Below are 21,176 nucleotides of genomic sequence, written 5' to 3' on the forward strand. Positions count from 1 at the left end.
CAATTTGTCGAGAATTTAATTATTACTAATTTATTTTTTAATTTTATTATCATTTTTTTTAAATAAATATAGCACTAAATGGTTTTTTGGGCCAAAAAATTACTAAATAATGAATAATTAAATTAAAAAAAATTCACTTTCATCTTATTTGCGGAATTTCACAGTTTGAACTCTGAACGTGGAGCCGAAGTTCGCTGCGGCTTAATGGTGTGCCACATGCCGCTCCCATTTCCCCCCTGTCTTCTTTATTTTTCATTTAAAAAGGTAAATGCTTAATTATTTATTTTAAATACAATGAATCAAAAAGCCGCTTCTTCCTCAGTTCAAAATTCTCAAACCGGACAACTTCCTCCTATCTTGGCCCCTGACTCTGAGAGTTGCCCTACTCTGATCCTCACTTTCGATTGTTCTTTCAGAATCTTTCGCATCCTTGCTTGTCTTCGCTGGTTAAGCGCGTTTCAGATCGATCATATTTTCTGAAATGCAGGGTTCTCAAAGACAGAAGGATGTTCAAGATCGGCGACTTAGCATTATCGACGTCTTGTCGGCCGACGATTCGCTTCTTGATCCCCTTTCGGGGAATCCCGACAATCAAGATTCGGTTCACCTTTCCGGTTGGCCTTTTAACTCCCAGTTGCCTGCGATATTACTCAAAATTTCTATTGTCCTGATATACGTGACGTATCAAATTCTGATTGTTGGTTGGGATTTTATTGCTTAACTTCCCTTGACGTTTCTATTAAATTACCTCACTGGTGTTTCGTCATTCGAACGCTGTCGGAACCTTGAATTACTGATGGTTTTGATACTTGCTCTTGTTCACATAGGGTATTACTGGTTCATTTGGCTAAGATGTTTCCTTCTTTCTGTTTTTAAGGAAAAGAAAACAAAGAAAGCAGAACTTGCTCACTGCAAATCTCAGTGATATCAAGGTTTATTGTTTCTAGGAAATAAGTAGAACTAATTTTGAGCTACATAGTTGTGGTCTCAATTATGATATGATATCCTCAGGAATCTCCGCCTGTCCTAGCATCTTGACTTCAGTGATACGTTTACGATTTTATATAACCAGATGAAACTCATTCATGACATTTTTGTTAGATTTATGCATTTAGAGGCTAATGGGACGAAGCATAAGTGATGTTATGATTGTCAGTTGTCGCACTGGCTGTTGTATCTCAGTCACTCGACTATATAATTATGGTGGATCACTCGTTGCAAGGTGTTGACTTGTATTTCCTATGTAATCGCAAAGCACTGAGTTTAACATATTATTTATAGGACCATGTCTTTTTCTTGGCCCGGGCTTTTCATGTCTTAATCTCATGTTTTGTTCACTTCTAAAATTTGTGTGCAAATCTATGTAGACTCTCTTTACCCGCTCCCCTTCTTTTGAATCATTCAAATTAATATGCATATTTTTAATTCTTATTTAAATAACATGTTTTCAGAAAACCAAGAGCATGCAGAGCTGTTAGACACTCCAAACTCAAAAAAGTTCGAGGACGCAGTAAGCAAACTTGAAGAGTGGGAGCAGGAGCCCCGGCCAAATGAAACCTTTGAAATGGGAAAGGCAAAGAAAAACAAGTGCAATTTGCGTAAAAGTTTAGCTTGGGATAGTGCTTTTTTCACAAGCGCTGGTACGTATCTTTGAACCCTTGGAACTTGCGTTGTTTTCTTGCTTCATTAAGACGTCTGTTGTTTTTCATTTTTAGTGCCATGTGTTTATTGTATTCAGGTGTTTTGGATCCTGAGGAGTTGTCCAGCATAATTGAAGGTGCAGAGAAGGATGAAAAGCATGCACTACCGGGAATTAAAGAGGACTTATACATGTCTTGTGATTCCATCTCTACGTTAGAAAGTGATAGCTTGACGCTGGAAAGTCTAGAGGTTGATTTATTCGAGGATATAAGAGCTTCAATTCAGAAATCAGGCAAGATGTCTGAGGTGGCATCTGGAAACAGCAAACTGACGTCAGGCGTAGCAGGGTCCCAGACCGATGACTGTAAACGGCCATTACCAGGAATTAAAGAGGATGTGCACAAGTCGTGTGAGTCCGTCTCTGCGTTAGAAAGCGATAGCTTGACTCTAGAAAGTATAGAGGCTAATTTATTTGACGAAGTAAGAGCTTCAATTCAGAAATCCAGCGAAACTTCCGATGTGGCGATTAGAAATAGCCAAGTGTCATCCGGTGTTGTAGGACTCCAGACTGTTGACTGTAAGTTTCTCTTCTCTCACTTTAAACTTTGTATTGTCGTACTGGCGATTTCTAGCTACCTAGTTAACACGCTTAAAGGGGTTATGAAAATTTGTAGAATTAGACTGGATAAGCTCTTTACCATGATGAGCATTGGGCTCTTGTCTATAATTAAGCCGCAATCTTTTCTGCATGCCACTAATTTTTCCTTTGCACTTTTGACCATGTCATGAGCAAGGCAGAAAGCAGGATGAATACTATTTAATCGCTCTGTTCTTATATTCTTGACTTCTGCTGTGGTAGTTGATTGTCTACTTAAATTGTTTTTTTCCCCCTTTCCAGTGATAAAAACGACTTGCATGGCTTCTGGAAACAAGGTAGGACTAGATTTAATATCAATACATGTTTATAATTTGAATTTTTCAATGATTTCCTTCTCATCTCATGGAAAAAAAAAAGACAATTTTAAGAGAAATCCCTCAAACAACTTCTTGTTTATTTTAGTTGAAAGCCTCATCTTCTAAGAATCCAAGTACCACCAGCGTGCAACTATTGGGAAAAATGACCAAGAATCCTGTGCGTCCCCCAGTTTCACAGGTATGAATATATAGAAACGCGAGAAGAGAACTCATTGCTCTACGTAGGCAAACTAATGCTCAGGCGGAGGTCAAGAAGTCTTAAAAATTTTGGTGACTTTATGTTGCTAACACCAGTTTCTTTTGTTTTGAAGAAGCTCAGTGCCAGGAGGGGAGAGCCATCTACTGCAAAGCAACCTAAATTACCTGCCAAGGCAACTCCACGTTTAACAATGTCAACAAAGAGAGCCTCTCTTGGTGGTCTGCATGTTGGAAGTGAAAAGGAAAAAACAAAACGAGTTGGTGGTGGTTAACCTTTGCTCTGGCTTTATTTTGTTTTCCAAAATTAGGCCCAAGATTATACCTCTCTGATTTGTAAATCATTTTTTTGGTTAATTTGACCTTTCAGGAAATGTGTGTTCAGTGCCAAAAGCACCCACCATTGGGGGCTCTGGAGGTATCGTGCCTAAGACCGCAGTAGCATCCAAATCTTCCTCAGCTCCATCAGTAGCAACCAAGAAAAAATCAAGACCCACATCTTCTGGTAGCAATTCATCTGGTAATATCAGTAAATCTCCTTTGAATTCCATCAGCAGAAAGGTTGGTGCTGGCACCATTAAGCCACCCGCATCTGGCTCAGTTGTCAGGACACCATCAAAAATTGCTCCAAGAAATAAAGCCAACTCTGGGAATCATAGCTTCTCAGGCTTGATGTCTGTCACCAAGCTCTCTTCTAGCATTTCACCTGCTAGCTCTATCAGTGACCGGTCTTCAGAGTCTTCATCATCAACTTGTATGAGTAAAAATAGGTCTAATAGCTCAAGGACTAGCAGTGATAGTAGCTCTTGCAGGAAGGTCTTCTCAGACACTGATGCGCGACAAGCTTCAAGTTCTCTAAATTCTCCAAGTGATTCAAGCTTAGAGGGGCAGGAGAGTCAGTTGACTGGGTCTGCCAGTCAGTGTGCAAGGTCCATTTCTGCAGGAACAGTCCTTCCATCAGCTCCCATGAAACCAACGGGCCTTCGAATGCCTTCACCAAAGATTGGCTTTTTTGATGGGGTGAGTTCTACATTTTTGTATGTCTTTGATGTATTTAGGTTTTTCCTAGAGCGATTTTCTGAAATTCATCAGAAGTTTTTGTCATAATGACCTGGTCATTTAGCTTAAAGTCTATATTGTTTTTGATCGATGCAGAAGATATTTTTATAAATTATTATTTTTACCCATTTCTTTCCGCATTTCCATATTGCACCAATTTGTTGATTTAGTGTTAAACTTCTTGTGCAGATGAAATCGTCAGGGTGCACCCCTCGTGGGGGAATGCAGCCACACTCTGTTGTACCTCGTGGCTTGCCCTATGGAAGTAGTGTTGGTCCAAGTGAAGGCCAAAACAAAGCAAAGCTTGGAAAAGTTCAGTCAGCTAGATCCAACGTGTCAATAAAAAACGCACAACTCAATAACCGGCAAACTTCACAAGCAAATCCCGTTCATGATGATATGACGCCTAGCGCTTTGCAGAATGTTGAAAGCTCTTCTGAGATATCCGTGGAAGTTCCAAACAAGACTTTCCTTGAAAGCACAACCAGAAACATGAGTAACAACATGACTGAAGGACGTCCCGTAGGAATGCAAGATCTCAATCTTGGTATGGTACAGAAAAATGGAACTGCTGATGAAAAGCCTAATAAAAGTGATTCAAGTTCTACTTGTGATGTTGAAAATTCATCTCGTGTGATTGTTGGGAAAGGCCTTAAATGTGGCGAATCTGATCTCCCAAAGGTTGAAGGTCCGGTACTTCATGAAGCGATGAAAACCAAGGAAGCAATGGACATTTCCATGGATAAATTGAGTCCAGAAGGTACTGGTAACATGCCTTCATTGAATAGACCAGACAACAATATTATGGTTGGAGACCATAATCCTAAGAATTCAATTGCTACGGAAATTAATAGTTTGAACCGTCAACTTGGAGTTATGGATATAAATTCGAAGATACAGAAAAACTTCGATAGTCATTCTCTTTCTTGCTCTCAGTCAGACGTCAACTCCCAAGATAATCTTAATGTTGTGGAGTTGTCTAGTCGCAAGGATCTATATTCACCAGCTCACACAAGGAAACCCTTTGCTGTCAAAGAATCCTTTTGCAATATGGATGGCTTGGTCAGAGTTTCTGCAGAATCGTCAGTTGCAGAGGTAAAATCAAACTTGTCCTTGCCACAGAGCATGAGCAAAGAGAACTGAGGTTGCCTCGAAAAGTTTGGCTATTGATTCTTTAGATTTTCTGTTTTGTGCGAAAAATGAAATTATTGAAGTCTTGATTCTAATTTGACTTATCATATTCAGGCTATTGATTAGAAGAATTATCATTCCGAAGCACGAGAACTTAAATATGTGAATTACATTACGATCCTACATATAATCGCCCGAAAATAAACCGCAGTGTTTTTGTGTTTAGTCATGGAAGATTGGGAATGGATTTGGAGGAATTGGATAATTGAGGAGATTTGCGTTCTCTTTGGTTACTTGCGTATATATGTAAATGCTGTCGTAATCCCACCAAAAGAAAAATGGTTAGAACTCAGAATAACGTCGCAAATTTTTGCTAAAGCAGTTAAAGGATAAACAGAGTAGAGCGCTCAAAATCAACAAGGTGTGAAAATTTGGATTTAAATTAGATCTATTTGTATCATAAAAATTTAGCGATTTGGATTGATATAATATAATTTTTTATAATTTTATATCCATCCTGCGTCTTAGTTATTTGAAATATATTTTAATCCTTTCATTTCTTTTCATTTTTTTCCCAACTCCCTTTTTCATTGTTTTTTAATTTTAAATTTGTTTATACTATATAAACAAAAAAAATTATAAAGATAAATTTTAAATATAAGATTTTAAATCTAAAATTTAAAGTCAAATTTATCGATTCAAAAATTAATTTATGCAATTTGAACAGGGAAGGAAAAACAGAACACAGCCACAGGCAAAAAGTGAAACTCTCACAAAAATTACATTGTAAGGGCTATTAGGTAATTTTAGGTCTCTGGTGGAACTCTACTGCTAAACAGATAAATATGCAGAGATAATAGAGATTAATGACCAACAAATCAGGAGAAATACTGGGGTTTGATAATAATAATCCCAAAAGGCTGAATCAATGTTACAAAAGACACTTCAGCGATTCAAACAAACCCTATTCTCAAGTTACAGCCGGAACTCACAACACTATTATGGAACCCAAACACATGCAATGCTATCTAAGCATGCCCTCTGGTTTTTGAGAGCCAGTCTCTCCCTTGAACAAAACCCAAAAGTAATGACTACTCCCCCCCAAATGAAACTAACGGCTACTATAACCAAAAGCAAAGTGCACAGTCTCCCACACCAAGTTCTGCTAAAGCAGACCTAAAACCACTATGAGTCAATACTAGGTTTGACTAGCTTTCTCCTTAAGAGTAAGGAGAGCAAGGTCAACGTTCTGCCCCTTAGAAAGATGCTTTCCCTTTTCTTGTATTTTTCTGAATCTCCTCTTATAGGTTTTTCCAGCAAAACAGAGTCTATCAGTCTCTCTCTTGGGTTGCATGCCTGGGCTCTCATGGAAATTGATAGTAATGGCCTTTGAAAACAGCCGCCAAACCGGCCAATGGAAGATTTAGTAAAGGAAGGTGGCATTAAGCTAAAAACTAATGTCTTGAAGATGGCATTCTCATCCATGGACGAACATGCCTCGTCTTCTCCCATGCAGAATATTGACTCTCCAACTCTTTCTCCAAATGAAGGGTCATCTAAGATGGATCATGATGCTGGGTAGGAACATCCTCTACCTCAATAGAATGAAAAGAAATCCTTTTCATATAAGGAGTCGCTTATGGGTTTCAATGGAGTAGCCTATGGAAGCTTTATTTCTGAAGCCAACAAAACAATAAAGGAAGACTCAAACATTACATGAAAAGAAACCCTTTCTTGGTAGAATTTTATTAACGAAAAACCTGATAGTGGCTTGAGGTTCAAAGACCTGGGCACTAAAAATAAAGCCTTCATGTATAAACTCTGTTGGACTCTATTAACCAAGCATGATACTCTCTTGGTTGAATGCTTAAGAGCTAAATATGATTGCAGCAATGATGAGACCCCTTATGTAAAAAGCGAAATTGTCACTTCCTATACTTGGAGAAGCATTGTCAAGGTATGGCATGACTTCACCTTCTGCGTAGGGAGAAAAATTGGAAATGGTCAGAATACTAACTCGGGTGGGACAAATGGAGCCCCTTGGAAAACCCTCTCATTGCCTATGTTGTTGCTAATGAATGGCTTGCTGATCACAAAGCTCGAATGGGAGACTTCATTCTCTCTAATGGAGCCTGGAATGTGGATGCTTGCAATCCCTTCCTATCGACTGCAATTATTCGCCAGATCATGTCTGTTTGAAGGCACAATCCAAATGGCAGTGATCCTTTATATTGGAGATCCTCTTTTGATTTCTGCTTTAGTGTCAAAGATGCCTACTTGTCTACAAGAAGGAATCGTCCTCGTTGTGCCATTTCCATATGGACAAAAATGTGAAAGTAGCCCATGCTTGAGAAGATTAAGCATTTTCTTCGGCTGGCTTCTCATGATAGACTACCTGTGAATTAACTTAAAGCCCAAAAAAACCTTACAAATGATTCTCTCTGTCCATTTGAATGTGATAGATAGTGAGGAGAGTACTTTAAATGTTCTCCATGAGTGCAGCCCGTGAGATCTGGTGTGATATTATTAATCCTAACCTTTTGAATGCTTTTTTCTCTGGTGATTTGCGAATGTGGCTTGACTGGAATGCTCGTACTGAGGCAGGTAAAGGAAGTTTAAAAAATGGCCTCGGTGCAAAGCTTTTGCATTGGTCTATTGGCTCCTTTGGACTTCTTCTAGATGCGAGCAGATTTTCAAAGGAGGTGATGTGCACGGGAACACCGTTAGAAGTTTATGCATAGACAAACTCACTGAAGATACCATCAGCGAAGGACTTCAAAATAGATCCTAAAGATTTCACGTCTTTAGACGCTTCTATTTTGATGAACCACCAAGGGATTGCTGCGGACTCTTCAGAGATGAATTTAGCATATTGCTCTTAGGTTTTCAACACAAACTTGGCTTTACTGCAAGCCAAGCTCGTAGTTATATTACATGGCGATCATCTTTGTCAACAACATGACTTCCAGAAAGTAAGCATACATTCTGACTCACTTGAGGAGATTAATCTGATTTTCAGGGATGATAACCAGGAACACCCTGTTTGGGACCTCATTGATGCTATTAAATTATGCGTTGCTGTCATGGAGGACTATGAATTGAAATACTGTAGCAGAGAAACACTTAATTTGGGCGGACCTCCTTGCCAAGAATGCACGCAATAGCCATGCTGATTTTGCTTTTCACAACTTTGTGATTGATACTTGCGCACAGCAATATGCTCTTGAATTATCCTTTGTTTGGACGTTTTTCTAGGCTTGAAAAAAAGGTTAATTTACACTGTTTTTACCTATAAAAATTTGTCTTTAAATTGAAATTAAATTATTCGTTTGAATACACAAAGATTTATAAATTTAAATTTGATTTAAATTCAAATCAATTTCTCATTTTCATTTTTTTTATAATTTTAAATTCTTTTTACACACTAGTTTTTTTTTCCCTCGCATTCGCAGCCACAAACAACGCTCATATTGTTTTTCATCTTTTATTTGCTATGATCAATTAAAAAATAAAAATAAATTCAAGTATATTTATTTTCATAACAGTATTTTATTTAAAAAAAGGAAAAAACTTGTTTAAAAATATATTTTCCTTTATCTGTTCTAAAAAACAAAAAAAACCAACATTATATAAATATATTGTTATTCTTTATTTCGAAAAACTAAAGAAAATGAAAGAAATATCATATTTTTATCAATAACAATTACATTAATAAAATCAATTATTCTCTTATCCTTGATTTTACCAATTTAAATGTTTTTTGAGGTAGCCATTCCAATACATTTTCTTCATTTTTTATTGCCAAAACTTTTGAAAAACTACTTTATCAAATTATTTTAAACAAAACATAACTTTAAATCTCTATATTTTAATCATATTTTGTCGTTGATTCTTATAACTCTTTTTGTGTTTCTCATCTCTAGATTTTTTTTTATTATTTTAAGTTCCCCATAAATAAAATATAAGAACTTTAAATGGATATAAAATAATAAAAAATAAAAGTATAAAAACTAAAAACATCCAAAAAAATATAAAAATTAATAATAAAATATGAGAAAAGAACATAGACTTAAAATTATATTTTTTATTATTTTAAAAACATAAAAACAGAAAACAAAATAATAATAAAAAACTCACCATTCACAATTTTTTGTTTATATTTCCAATTCCAACTCATTTTTCATTTAAAAATTTTCAAATTACCCAAATAAAAAATTATAAATGCATGAATTTTAAATAAAATAAAATTTTAATTCTAAAATTCAAATTCAAGCGTACCAATTATATTTATATTTTGAAAGCCTCGAACCAGTTCCACTAAGCCCCAAATCTTTCACTGGAGTGCCCCCGCTTATCACCCTTGACTTCAGATAGGAAAGAAATCTCAAAACGATTCTGCAGTTTGACATCAAGCACAATGCTCAATGCAATCGCATTTTTGGGTTTTGGGTGAATAAGTTGAATATAGTAATGCCACATAATGACTAACTTTCGCTCCGTCCTTACTACCCCCATCATTCCCCGCAGCCATAATTGGTCTACTACGACCAAAACCATTACAATGCGAATCAGATTATCGACGCCGCTCAAGTTTATCATCTGGGAAAAGTCGCATGTAATTACATTTCAAGATGTAAACGCAAAAGCCAGTACCCTACCGCCAGTCGGTCAGCTTCCATTCATTCACGTTATATTCCTTTGACACTATTTTGAAATCCCTTAGGCACCTCTACTGCTCCAATTGTCATCAAATTTTACAAACCAAAGCTTACAATAAACTCCATGTAATAAAGCACCAACAACATTGTAAGTCGTAATACCCAGCCCTCGATTTCTTGTCGAGTTAACCATTGCACTGACCAGTAAATTTTCAATGGATAACGTCAATAAGATTAAAATAAGGCGCAGCAGATATGGTAATTTTGGTGTAAAAGTTGACTAAATAACTAGAGGTAGACTGGGTTGGCGTACAAGGAGAGATTCAAAATTGTTCATCAACGAATTTCCACATCAGGAAGCAAGATTCGTAACACTGAAGAAAAAACTACGAAAAACCAAGAAGCGCCAATTAATTTAAGACCTTGGCTTCTCCTTCTTCTCCTTGAAGAGAGCAAGGAGCGAGACACCAGATACCTTCACAACCTTGAATCTGACCCCGGGAATATCACCCACAGCATGACCCTTTCGTCCAAATCCAGCTATCAAGACTTCGTCCTACAACCAAGTGGCACAACCCATAATCCACAATGGATATATGTGAGCAATTTAAAAGAAATTAAGGATGTTGACTTCTATATCCTTTTTTAATACAAGAAGTTGACATTTATTCTTGGCAATATTATAATGAACAAGAATCATTAAAACACACACACACACAGATGGAGATATAAAGGGCCTTACATTCTCTTCGATGTAGTTTAAGCAACCATCGTTAGGGACAAAAGCAGCAATCTTCTTCCCATTCTTGATAAGTTGAACCCTAGCACACTTACGAATGGCAGAGTTGGGCTGCTTAGCCTCAATACCTCTGGCACATGGGGGAATACCGTGTCAACATCCAGACATTAGAAGCTTTAATGAAAGTTTTTTGAAAGGATTACAAAGGGCAGGTGAATTTAAACTCACATCTTTTCAAGAACAATACCCTTTGCGTGGGAAGATCCAGCAAAAGGCTTCTTCCATTCATTGCCAAGGTGAGATTTTTTGTATGCCTTATCTGCCCACCTTTGCCTCCTGCGGTGGGACCTCAACTTGCGGGCAGCTCCCATACCTCTTGTCTTCCTGTGGAAAACCCAGCCAAGGTGAGTAATTCAATTACATACAAATGTTATTTAGTTCTTTTCTTCACATGCATCCCTCTCCGTAAATTAAATGCAAACCAACTTTTTAAAACGAGGCAAAATTAAATGAGTACTATCATAGAAACAAATTTCAAGTGTTGTTTCACAGCATCACCAACAATTTTAACAGGGAATCTCAAGGGGAAAAATATTATTCCCCCCTAATATTCAATACAAAAATAATCACACTTCTTTACTCAATATCAGGCTAAGTTACAGCCAACCATATATCTTCGTCCGCGAACACGCCGCATCACATTGCTTATAAAACCTAGACTAATTCAAATACACTACCGCGTCTTCAGTTTATAATTACCCAAATTCCCCACAAGATAGATGAAAAGGAAACAGAACCGAAAGAAGATAAGAGCTAAGTTAAGAAAACAATATACTAACTGTCACTGGAAAAGGGATAACGAAACGAGCAGTTCAAAGGCTAAAATTGCGTTTCCAAGATCATATTGGTGTCCAGTGAAAACATTATACAACACATCACAAACTTCGTGGATCCGCAAGGAGTAAGCATAAGGAACCATACGATATCAAAAAATAAAAAATAAAAAACAACATATTACCGGATTCCACAACTTCATTTCTTACTCATCAATTTTTGGGCAAAGCAACACAGGGAAAAAACAGCAAACAGCAAACTTCTAAAGACGTTAAAAATACATAACAAAAGGCACCAGGTAAGAACATTTAGGATTATGAGAAAATAATAATTTCGAATTATAACAGGTTCTCAAGTAGCTAGGAAGACAACATTAGTTCTGGACAAAGCAAGGATTCCATTACCCCATGGTGACGGCTACTTGGTCCTCCTCCGCTACTGTTCGACGTCAAAGAAATGCTAACAGCGGCCACACGCACCACGAAACCCTACTTATCGGCTTCAGCGAGAGGTTTATATAGGGAGGAATGGAAATTTTATCGGGCCTACTTCAGCGATGAGCCGCGTGTGATACACGCGTGGAATGTCGACAAGCCCAATGGGCCTTACATGACTGTTACTACATATTTGGTGACGCCCTCGTGAAACAGGGGTAAAAAAAAAAGACGTTCAGACCTTAAAACAGGAAAAAAAAAAAACAAAGAAAAAAAGAAAACGTCACCTCGCAAATAAAGTTGAAGATCGTCGTTAACAATAACACAATTCTAAAAAAGGAAAATGGTTAAAAAAAAATTAGCATGTCACATTCCTTAAAATGCCATAATTTTTCTAAAACTTTTGGATACCTTGGTGATATTAATAATTTTAGATTAAATGATTAAATTATCACTTGTTTAAAATAAAAATAACAGGTCTAGTTTCATTTTCTTAATCACAGATTTTTATTTAAGCAATCATAATTTTTATCATGTGAATCATAAAAATTGAATAAAAAATCATAACTTCTTACGTTAACTTTATTTTATAATTAATAAACAAGTTTTGAAGATAATCAATCACAATCACAACTTTTATTTAAGCAATTATAACTTTAATTCTATGAATTACAAAAATTAAATAATAAATCACAATTTTGCACGTGAAATTTTTTTTATCATTGATGTTTAGGTTCTGAAAAAAAAAATCAATTACAACTTTTATTTAAACAACAATAATTTTTATTTTGTGAAAGTAATAATTGAACAAGAAATTATAACTTTTTATATAAAAGTTCTTTTCTCATTAAAGTTTAAGTTTTGAAAGTAACCAATCAAAATTTTTATTTAAGCAATCAAAATTTTTATTTTATAAATAAAAAAATAGAATAAGAAATCCTAACTTTCCACGTGAATTTGATATGTTTTTTTCATTTTAAAAATGAACAAGTTAGTCATTAAATCTAAAATTATTAATGTCAAAAACATATTTAGATACTTCACAAAAATTATGGCATTTCTAGATACTCAATTATCATTTATATATTTTGATTGAATTTTATTATCATTTTCCTTCCAAAAACTTTTATAAGGAATGATTATGCCTTTCATATTTACATTTTTTTAGAAAAAGGAATTGGATACTTTTTTTTGGAAAAATGAAAATTAAAACCCCCATAAGAATATTAATAATAATAATTAGATACCCTAAATTACAGAATCTCAATAAATAATAATAAACCATGATTACTTACTTGTAATTAAAAAATGTGAATAGTTAGTTGAAAAATCTAATAAATACATTTGAAATCAATTAAAATTTAAAAAGTCAATTATAAATCTTGATTTGTTACTATCAAATAGAGATAAATCAAATAAAACATTAAGTAAATATATTTGAGAATATTTGTAATATTAGTTAGAAATTTATGAGAGTCAGTTATAAATTACAAATCAATCACTTATAATTTTTTTCCTATCAATATATAGATAAGTCACTGAAAAATTTATTAAATATATTTAAAATTATTTATAACATTAATTAAAAATTTATGAGATTCATTTGTGAATCACAACCAATTAATTTTTATTTTTTGCTATCCTTTCGAAAATCAATCAACAAAAAATTTACTAAAGTTTATTGTAAATCTCAAATCAATCAACGAAAAAAACTTATTGTAAATTAAGGATCATGATTTGTTATTGAAATTTTAATAATTTAGGGTTTGTAATTGTCATTAGTATTTTCATGGATCCCTAATTGTCAGTTTCCTTTTTTTTTTTTTACCAAAAGGGATATTGAGTTATACAAATTATTCATGCTAACAAAATTCATGCATAGTGCTATTATTTATGATCATGGTGGCAAATACTTGAAAATGTCTCCCAAAAATATATATATATATCCAGTAATTCCTATACATTTTTCAAATATATATCAGTTAATCCAGAGTTCTATTCATTTAATCTCGAAAAAATGTTAGATTTCAAGATAAAAAATGATTTATATTGAAGTAAATAATCTAATATAATCGAAGGGTTGAATTTCTATTCCACGGTTCTCTTAACTGATTAAATTGGCAATATCTTTTCCCCCTTTTTAGTTTGCTTGAGTGCAACTAATTACAAAATTAGACGAGACTCTCCCAGTAGAGCTCCATATATGCCTCTGTTCTAGAAATTCCACTCAGATCTTTAGGTTTTTTTTTTTTCACCCGGTGACGCCACTCAGCCAATTTCTTGTTGAATGTGTTGTTGTAACTTTACTCTTCTTTAACGCCTTTATAATTTCAGGAAAAGCGAATCATGCACGTGGCTTCCTTCATAAATTGATGCTGCATAATACATTTTTTTTCCTCCGCGATTGTGTTTGCTGTAAAGCACGCTCAAGGCACGGAGACCCAAGTCAGCTTTCATGGCTTGAATTTTCTAATTTTTAGTCACCCATTTTTCAGACTATGGCGATGCATAAAACCCACCACGTGCGAGACATACAAACTTTTCTATTGAAAAAATGTGCAACCGTTTTACTTAATTATATACAATTTTACATGACAAAACACTCATTTATAAGATATTATTTAATCATTTGGAGATCAGATCTATACTTTCAATGTTGCACTCTGTTTTGCTCAATGGCAACGAAGAACAAATCAAATAATATTGAACAAAAGTAGAACTGGCGATTGATTGATTCAATGCTGGCATGCCACTCAAGGTCAAGGGAAGTGGTGAAGCACTTGATTTCCCGACATCCTTGTCAATATTTTCGCAGGCATAAGATCACTCGAAAAGTGAAAACATACGAACTGAAGGATATTACAACTATATTTAGGTCTATAGTCGATAACCACTCTGCAAAATCTAGATAGCTGAAGGGTGACAAACTAAATTCCAAGTATCTACAAAATAATTGCAACACAACCTTTCTTGACAAAGATTCCCCCATGGAACAGCTCCAATGGTCATTGAAACACCAAAGTACCTGACAACCAAATTAAGGGGAAAAAAACGTCGCTTGAAATAGCACGTTAGAACCATTATGTCAAACATGTGAAAGTAGAGATATTCAAACTACCTGAGACGTGTCTGCTAATGATTCTTCTTCCACAACACTCCAATCTTCTTCAACATGTTTGTATTTTTCTTCTTGGGGGAGTCATCATCTGTGTCTTCTGAATAGGGCGAATTCATCTTGCCAGCAACGGAGTTAAAGCTATTATCAAGTGAACTTGTTCTCTCCACACATTTTCCATTATTTCCTCCGGAAAGCATAGAAGCTGCTGCTTCCGCTGCTTTTCTCCACTGGTCTGATTGCACTTTCAATCTCCTTAACTCAGCCTCCAATTCTGAATTTGCAGCCTGTGCGGCATCTAGCTGCTCGGTCACGAGTGCTACTCTCCGGTTACTCCTATCAGCTTCTTCTGTTATGTGTCCCAGTTTAATCAAAGCTTCTCTCTCTCCAGCCCTTGCTGCTTCAGCTGAAGCTACAGCCTCCTCAGTTATTTTGTTGTTCTCCAATTCCCCTTTCTGAATTTCCATTTTGAGTGTGTTGTTTTCGCTGGTTACATTTTGCAATTCTGTCTGTCTGTCCAACAAACTCGCCTTTAACTCCACTACATCAGCACCCAGTTTCTTCAACTCCATCTCAAGTTGAGATTCTCTTTCAGTGGTCTGATTTTCCGTCATCCTTAAGCTAAGCTCCACATTCTCCTTTGAAATACTCTGCAATCGAGATTCTCTGTCTGCCAGGCTAGCCCTCAGTTCTTCAATGTCAGCTTTTGCTCTCTTCAACTCCTCACATAATTCAGCCTCCCTCAAGCTACACTCCGATTTTGCACGCTCCATCTGTTCGTAAGTGCTTCTAATCTGCAGCGTGCTCCGGATATACTCTTCTTGGTACCTTGTGTCAGCTGCCTCTAGTGCAGATTTTAATCGTTCCACCTCAGATTCGGTAGACATTAGCTCAGCTTTGAGCTGTTTTATTTCCTGGTTTTCTTGATTTGCCTGTGCAAGTCCAGTTTCATTGGCTGGACCTAATGTATTACTGTTAGCACTAGCAGCCAGATCAGCCTGGAGTTTGCTCACAAGTTCTTCCAGTAATTTGACTTGTGCTCTCGATTGCTCCAGCTCCCAAGCTAATGATTTGTTGGCTTCCATGGCTTTGATTCCATCTGACTGGAGTGTTTCCACAGTCTTATTCACTGTTTCCAATTGCAGTTGAGTTTTGCCAACTACTTCCAAGGCCTGGGACTCGGATCCTTTGCAGTCACGTATCTCATTTTTTAGCTTTTCCACCAAGGTAAGAGTTTCCGAAAGTTCCATTTGCAATTCCTGAATCTCAGCATGAGCTGATTCTGCATTATTGATGTGAGTGGCTTCAGATTCTGACACTCTTTCCAGCTGAACTTTGAGCTTCTGGATTTCGTTCATGGCAGAAAGATAAGCAGCTGAGTCCATTGAATGCTGCTTCTGAACTGCCTCTAGTTCAGATTGCCATGCTCGATCACGATCTTGTGAAATCTTGCGTAGCTCTTGAAGCCGTGCTTCCTCAGAAGCTGAAATCTCCATAAGTTGTTGTTCTGATTCCTCAAGCTTTTCTGACAAGACCAAAACCTGCTTCTTTGACTCTTCTGCATCCTGTTGGGCTTTTCTCTTCAATGACTCAGATGATTTCAGTTGCTCCTGATATCTCTTCAAATCTTCTTGGAGTTGAGCAAGCTGAGACTCCAATTCCTGGACTCTACTAGGTCGCTTCTTCTATCATAGAACATAAAAATTGAGAATACAAAATAGATATTGAAAAGAAACAGCAATTATGTTGATCTTTTGGATTCTAAATAACATATTGGTTACTAATTTGGATTCTAAATAACAGATTGGTTAGTAATGGTCCCAACAGCAATTATGTAAATGTTTGATTAATGAAATACCTCAGACATTGGACTCCGGGGTGATTTGCGTTCGACAACCTTTGGACTCCTATCTTTTGAAGACTTGCTCACAGGATTTGGAGAGGATGGGAGCGAGTCAGGATCAGATCCTGGTGTCTTCAATTGTCGAGCAGTCCGGGGTGTTGCTGGAGATTTCTTTTGGGGTACTTCTGAAGAACCAGCTCTGCTAATCATCAAGTCAAGCAAAGAGAATCAGTAAATCAGCAGAAATTAATGTACAGTTATTACTCGGACATGCCAGCAACAAATAATCCACATTTGATATCCCTCAGAAGTAACGATATGTTTATTAACACTTAGCTTCATGAATTCACGCATGAATTACAGAAGAGAAGCGCTAATTAATGCTGCAGAACTTTAAACTAGCAATGGATCTTACCTTGCTTTCGGTGTCTGCATATTTAATCACCCAAGTGATAGCTAGAAAGGCGAACTAAATGGTTCCTTTAAAAGCCCCTGACCCACAACACCTGGAATAGTTCTGAGTAAGACATAAAGATGAAAAGGAATATGATTTATAAGTAAGAATCAATATCAAAACTCACAGCTAATGTCCACCTTGGAACAACCATTCGACAGAAAAGCTAACAAACAAACCACATATAATCACTTCAAAGAAACTCTAAGTAAACTAACTCCACTACCACCTACCATAAACAAACCACAATTAAATCAACCAAAAAATAAAAAAATCGCAATGTTACACCAGATAAACAATTAAATTATCATTACGCAAGCCAGCTTCCAAGTTTCCACTTTTTGAATTTTCTTTTCCAGCTTTCCTCCCTCGTGTTCTACTATTAAAACTTTAACTCTCTTCTAAGACCCCACAGCCACAGCGACCAGTTACAGACAACAATAAAAACCCGTTAGCATAAAAAACTTATCGACAAATGATTGCGGCATAAGCAACTTATTTTGCACAGTCATGGTATGTTCCAGAGCACATTAATAACAACCAATAACTGGGCGTACGGACAGGTCAACCATTATTTCAGAGTTCTTCAATGTTCTACCGTTCCCGAAAACGAGTTCTTTCCTGCGGCAGAAAACCAGAAACTGTATCGCTTATAGGAACTGTATAAAGGCCTTGCAAGGCTTTTGAAGATGCAGCGGGAGAATATATGTAGTTGAAGTCCGTAAAACTATAAAAGTAGGACAAGGAGAGGCAAACGTGGAACGTGTTATTAATGGGGATAGAAGTGACTTTGTAAGAGAGGAACCCAGATCTACGTGCAGTCTGGGACCAAATCACTGATCCGAAGGACTAGAAAATAATAAATAAGAAAAACAGAGAGGGCATCGGCAGAGCACCAACTTCAGTAAAAAAGTGAGTACACCCTTCAGCCAAGTGAAAATAAACCAGAAAGCATTCTAGTATCACAGAATTTTTAAAATGAAACCAAAATAAGACACAAAAATCATACTTCTCAGTCTTCAACAATCAACAAACACACGGAAACCAGATTGCAGCAGTATTATGGTTTCACATCCAAACCTTGACTTCGTCTTCGTTTCAAAACACCAAGTTAGCCAAAAATAACAGATCATCCACGGAGAAAGATTAGAGTAAGCATCAAGAGGAGGATCAAAGAACGGGGGAAGAAAAACGAAGGCAACAGCAACTCACGTTCAACAGAACAAGAACATGAGCCAGAACTCTCAAAGCGTTCCCACGAGAAAGGGGTCGGACGAATCATAGTAGACTTGAAGACAAGCGAGGAAGTGTCAAAGAAGCAGACCAACGACAAATGAGCAGATTCAAAGAAACAGAGTAATGGCGGGTCATACCTGAAGGTATGAAGCGTAAGCTCAGATGGCCTGAGTCAGCAAACCCTAATTAAGGGGGAAGGGAAGGTGATGAGGAAGAAGGGCTTGTTGGCAACTGAGCATTGGGTGGGGTGGCAACTGGGCATTTTGAGCTGCCTCTGCTAAGCGCTCACTTCCCGAGCCCCTCTCTCTCTCTCTCTCTCTTCCCTATTCTGTCACTGTAATTTTTTTGTCAGCGGAGGGAATTGCCGAGACAAGAAACTGGGAAGTACGTTCAGCAATGTCACGCTCTTAATCAAACACGCGCGCACCCACGCTCCTATTTTCAAATTTTTAATGGGCCCTACCCCGCCCAATTTGTTCGTTACGAGAAGTGGCCACTTGTGAAGTGTCCGTATCCGAACATCCTGTCTTATCCTGAAAATTTCACTTGGCAATAAACAAATTTTGAAAAATTTAATATAAAAAAATTTGAAAAACTTATCTCCGGTTACTTTCTCAGGTGAAGGTAGAGCACAAAGTACAACCAAACTAGATTTTAACGTGTGGCGCGCACGAGATTGTTTTATGTGGAGTATATAAGTATCAAGAAATTATGCTCGAGACATTATTATTAAATATTTATAGAGACTTTTTTAACATTTAAAAGGTAAAAATAAAATAAAAATTTTAAACTTTTTTTATATACCACAAGAGGTTACTTTATGTAAATTAAAATTTGAACAACAATTTATTTTTTAAAATGTATCTTGCCCAGTTGTTATAAAGATGTAGAGTAAACAATAATTTATTGATTTTGAAATATGTTGCTTTTCGTGTGCATTTAATGATGCCCCACCTACACTTGTGCTCTTCTTTCAATCAATATTGTGAGGGAAAATTTTCAAGTTGGATGAAAATATAAATTTTTTAATTAAGTTCCCCCCTCATCATCAACTGAAAAAGAATATTTATCTTCCAACAAATATTATTAAATATATACTTTTTTTATTTAAAAATATAAGATATTTTTTAAAAAGTTGTATGTTAAAAAAAATATAGATCATTTTTAATCTTTTAAGGTATAATCATTGTCTTTTTTAAAAAAATACTCTTATTAAATAAATTATTTTATATTTATTTTAGGGTAAAATACCTCATTAAATAGAGATAAATATGAAAAATAAGATTAATTTAAAGATAAATAACTATTTTATTAAAATAATATTTAATTAAAAATAATTTATATTTTTTAAGGAGTGACTCATTATTTGCTTTGTGTAATTAAAAATCAAAGCAATAACGTCTAGCTTGCAACGCGTTGCTTTTATCTGTGTGTGTGTGTGTTGAAAATTATAAACATTCCTACAAAAATATATATATATATATATATATATAAACAGTTAACTCATTCAAACATTACAAAATAAAATTACCTTGTTATCTTTTACAATTTGTTGATCCATGCATCATTCTAAGAAAAATGAAACATGTAATATAATGAATAATTTGTGATAATAGTGTTTGTAAATTACAATTATATTATAGCTAAAAGTATGAACAAATCTCTTTCAATTAAATTGTTGCACACTCACAAATATATTACTGTAGATGTATTATTCTCGCATACGTAAATTAATATTCAAACAATAAAACATTCTATTTTATAATTTGTTGTTCAACTTTGTATTTAATCTCCAATTTATTATCTTATTTGCACGTATATTTATAATTTAATCAATATATATCATGCAACATACCTATTATATTTTTACCATAAATCTTGCATCTATTATTTTTTTATCATCCCACATTTATTTTTTCATTGCAGCCCCCACATGGTTTTTCAACACACCAAACATTTATTTTAAAAAAATGCCACTGGTCATTCAACTGTAAATGATGAACGGTAAATTAAATCATAAATACCCCTCGTTTAAAAATATAAAATATTTTTAACTGAATCTCACCTCCTAATAAAGTAATTACCTACTTTTAAATTAACTCTATTTTTTCTTATTTATCCTTGTTAAACACCCTATAATAAATATAAAGTCACTACAATAGAGGCACTTTTGAAAAAAAGATAATTATTACACCTCAAAATTTGGATGTGGAAAAATAAAAAAAAATACAGAATTGAAAATCTCAGATTATACAAAGGAAAAGACGAAAGTGATTAAGAAAAAAGAGGAAGAAAGCGTATAGAAATAGCAGAAGCCTGGGATAGCATTATATATGCTCAAGTAATAAGAGGCTTTTTATTAGTAACCCAATCGATTATTAGAAAATATATTATAAAAATGTCTTATATTTTTAAAGATTTAACTTTTTAAAAATGTTTTATATTTTTTAATTGAGGGAATATAGTGTAGCAAAAAGTATTCTTTTAACTAAATATTTACATGCACAAGAAATATATTATTTTAGATATATTATTCTCACATGCTATATAAATTAAATTTCAAACAATGAAACAATTTATTTTATATTTTTCTATTTAGCTTTGTATGTAATCTCCAATTTATTATCCTGTGTGTGTGTGTAATTCAATCAACCAATACCATGCAACATATATATTATTTTTACTATAAATCTTATATCTATTATTGTTTTTTTATCATGAGTCTCACGTTTATTTCTTCATTGTGGCCCTCGCATGATTTTCAACATGCAAAATATTTATTTAAAAATCGTGACTATTCAATCAACTGTAGATTAACATTAACAGTTATATGCTCCGCATATATACATACAGGGAAGATTT

At 35.2% G+C, this 21,176-nt stretch overlaps 3 protein-coding genes across 8 annotated transcripts; 1 reads left to right on the plus strand and 2 right to left on the minus strand.

Moving 5' to 3' along the window:
* The first annotated feature begins 344 nt into the window (after positions 1 to 344).
* LOC129299515 (uncharacterized) lies at positions 345 to 5,145 on the plus strand. Of its 2 annotated transcripts, none has more exons than XM_054937991.1 (8): positions 345 to 614; positions 1,452 to 1,640; positions 1,739 to 2,218; positions 2,540 to 2,574; positions 2,702 to 2,794; positions 2,928 to 3,078; positions 3,182 to 3,831; positions 4,060 to 5,145. In XM_054937991.1, exons 1-8 carry the CDS (start codon positions 482 to 484, stop codon positions 5,011 to 5,013), a joined length of 2,685 nt encoding a protein of 894 aa, XP_054793966.1. In that variant the 5' UTR covers positions 345 to 481; the 3' UTR covers positions 5,014 to 5,145. The 2 variants fall into 2 exon arrangements, with proteins under 2 accessions (XP_054793966.1, XP_054793967.1); XM_054937992.1 differs by having other exon boundaries at positions 2,931 to 3,078.
* Positions 5,146 to 9,868: 4,723 nt separating this feature from the next.
* LOC129299518 (40S ribosomal protein S23) lies at positions 9,869 to 11,735 on the minus strand. The gene is made up of 4 exons (XM_054937993.1): positions 11,637 to 11,735; positions 10,627 to 10,782; positions 10,402 to 10,528; positions 9,869 to 10,215 (listed from the first exon to the last, which is right to left on the minus strand). The coding sequence occupies exons 1-4, from the start codon at positions 11,639 to 11,641 to the stop codon at positions 10,075 to 10,077; spliced, it is 429 nt and encodes a 142-aa protein (XP_054793968.1). The 5' UTR covers positions 11,642 to 11,735; the 3' UTR covers positions 9,869 to 10,074.
* A 2,634-nt stretch (positions 11,736 to 14,369) lies between these two features.
* LOC129299514 (interactor of constitutive active ROPs 2, chloroplastic-like) lies at positions 14,370 to 18,638 on the minus strand. 5 transcript variants are annotated; one of them, XM_054937989.1, is made up of 6 exons: positions 18,452 to 18,638; positions 18,291 to 18,366; positions 17,040 to 17,130; positions 16,640 to 16,823; positions 14,785 to 16,466; positions 14,370 to 14,691 (listed from the first exon to the last, which is right to left on the minus strand). In XM_054937989.1, the coding sequence occupies exons 3-5, from the start codon at positions 17,057 to 17,059 to the stop codon at positions 14,799 to 14,801; spliced, it is 1,872 nt and encodes a 623-aa protein (XP_054793964.1). In that variant the 5' UTR covers positions 17,060 to 17,130; positions 18,291 to 18,366; positions 18,452 to 18,638; the 3' UTR covers positions 14,370 to 14,691; positions 14,785 to 14,798. The 5 variants fall into 5 exon arrangements, with proteins under 5 accessions (XP_054793964.1, XP_054793963.1, XP_054793962.1 ...); XM_054937988.1 differs by having other exon boundaries at positions 17,040 to 17,141; XM_054937987.1 differs by lacking the exon at positions 18,291 to 18,366.
* Positions 18,639 to 21,176: the final 2,538 nt, after the last annotated feature.

The sequence above is a fragment of the Prosopis cineraria genome, unplaced genomic scaffold (assembly GCF_029017545.1).
Source record: "Prosopis cineraria cultivar Desert tree isolate PC_DT_omini unplaced genomic scaffold, ASM2901754v1 PC1186, whole genome shotgun sequence".
Classification (NCBI taxonomy): Eukaryota; Viridiplantae; Streptophyta; class Magnoliopsida; order Fabales; family Fabaceae; genus Prosopis; species Prosopis cineraria.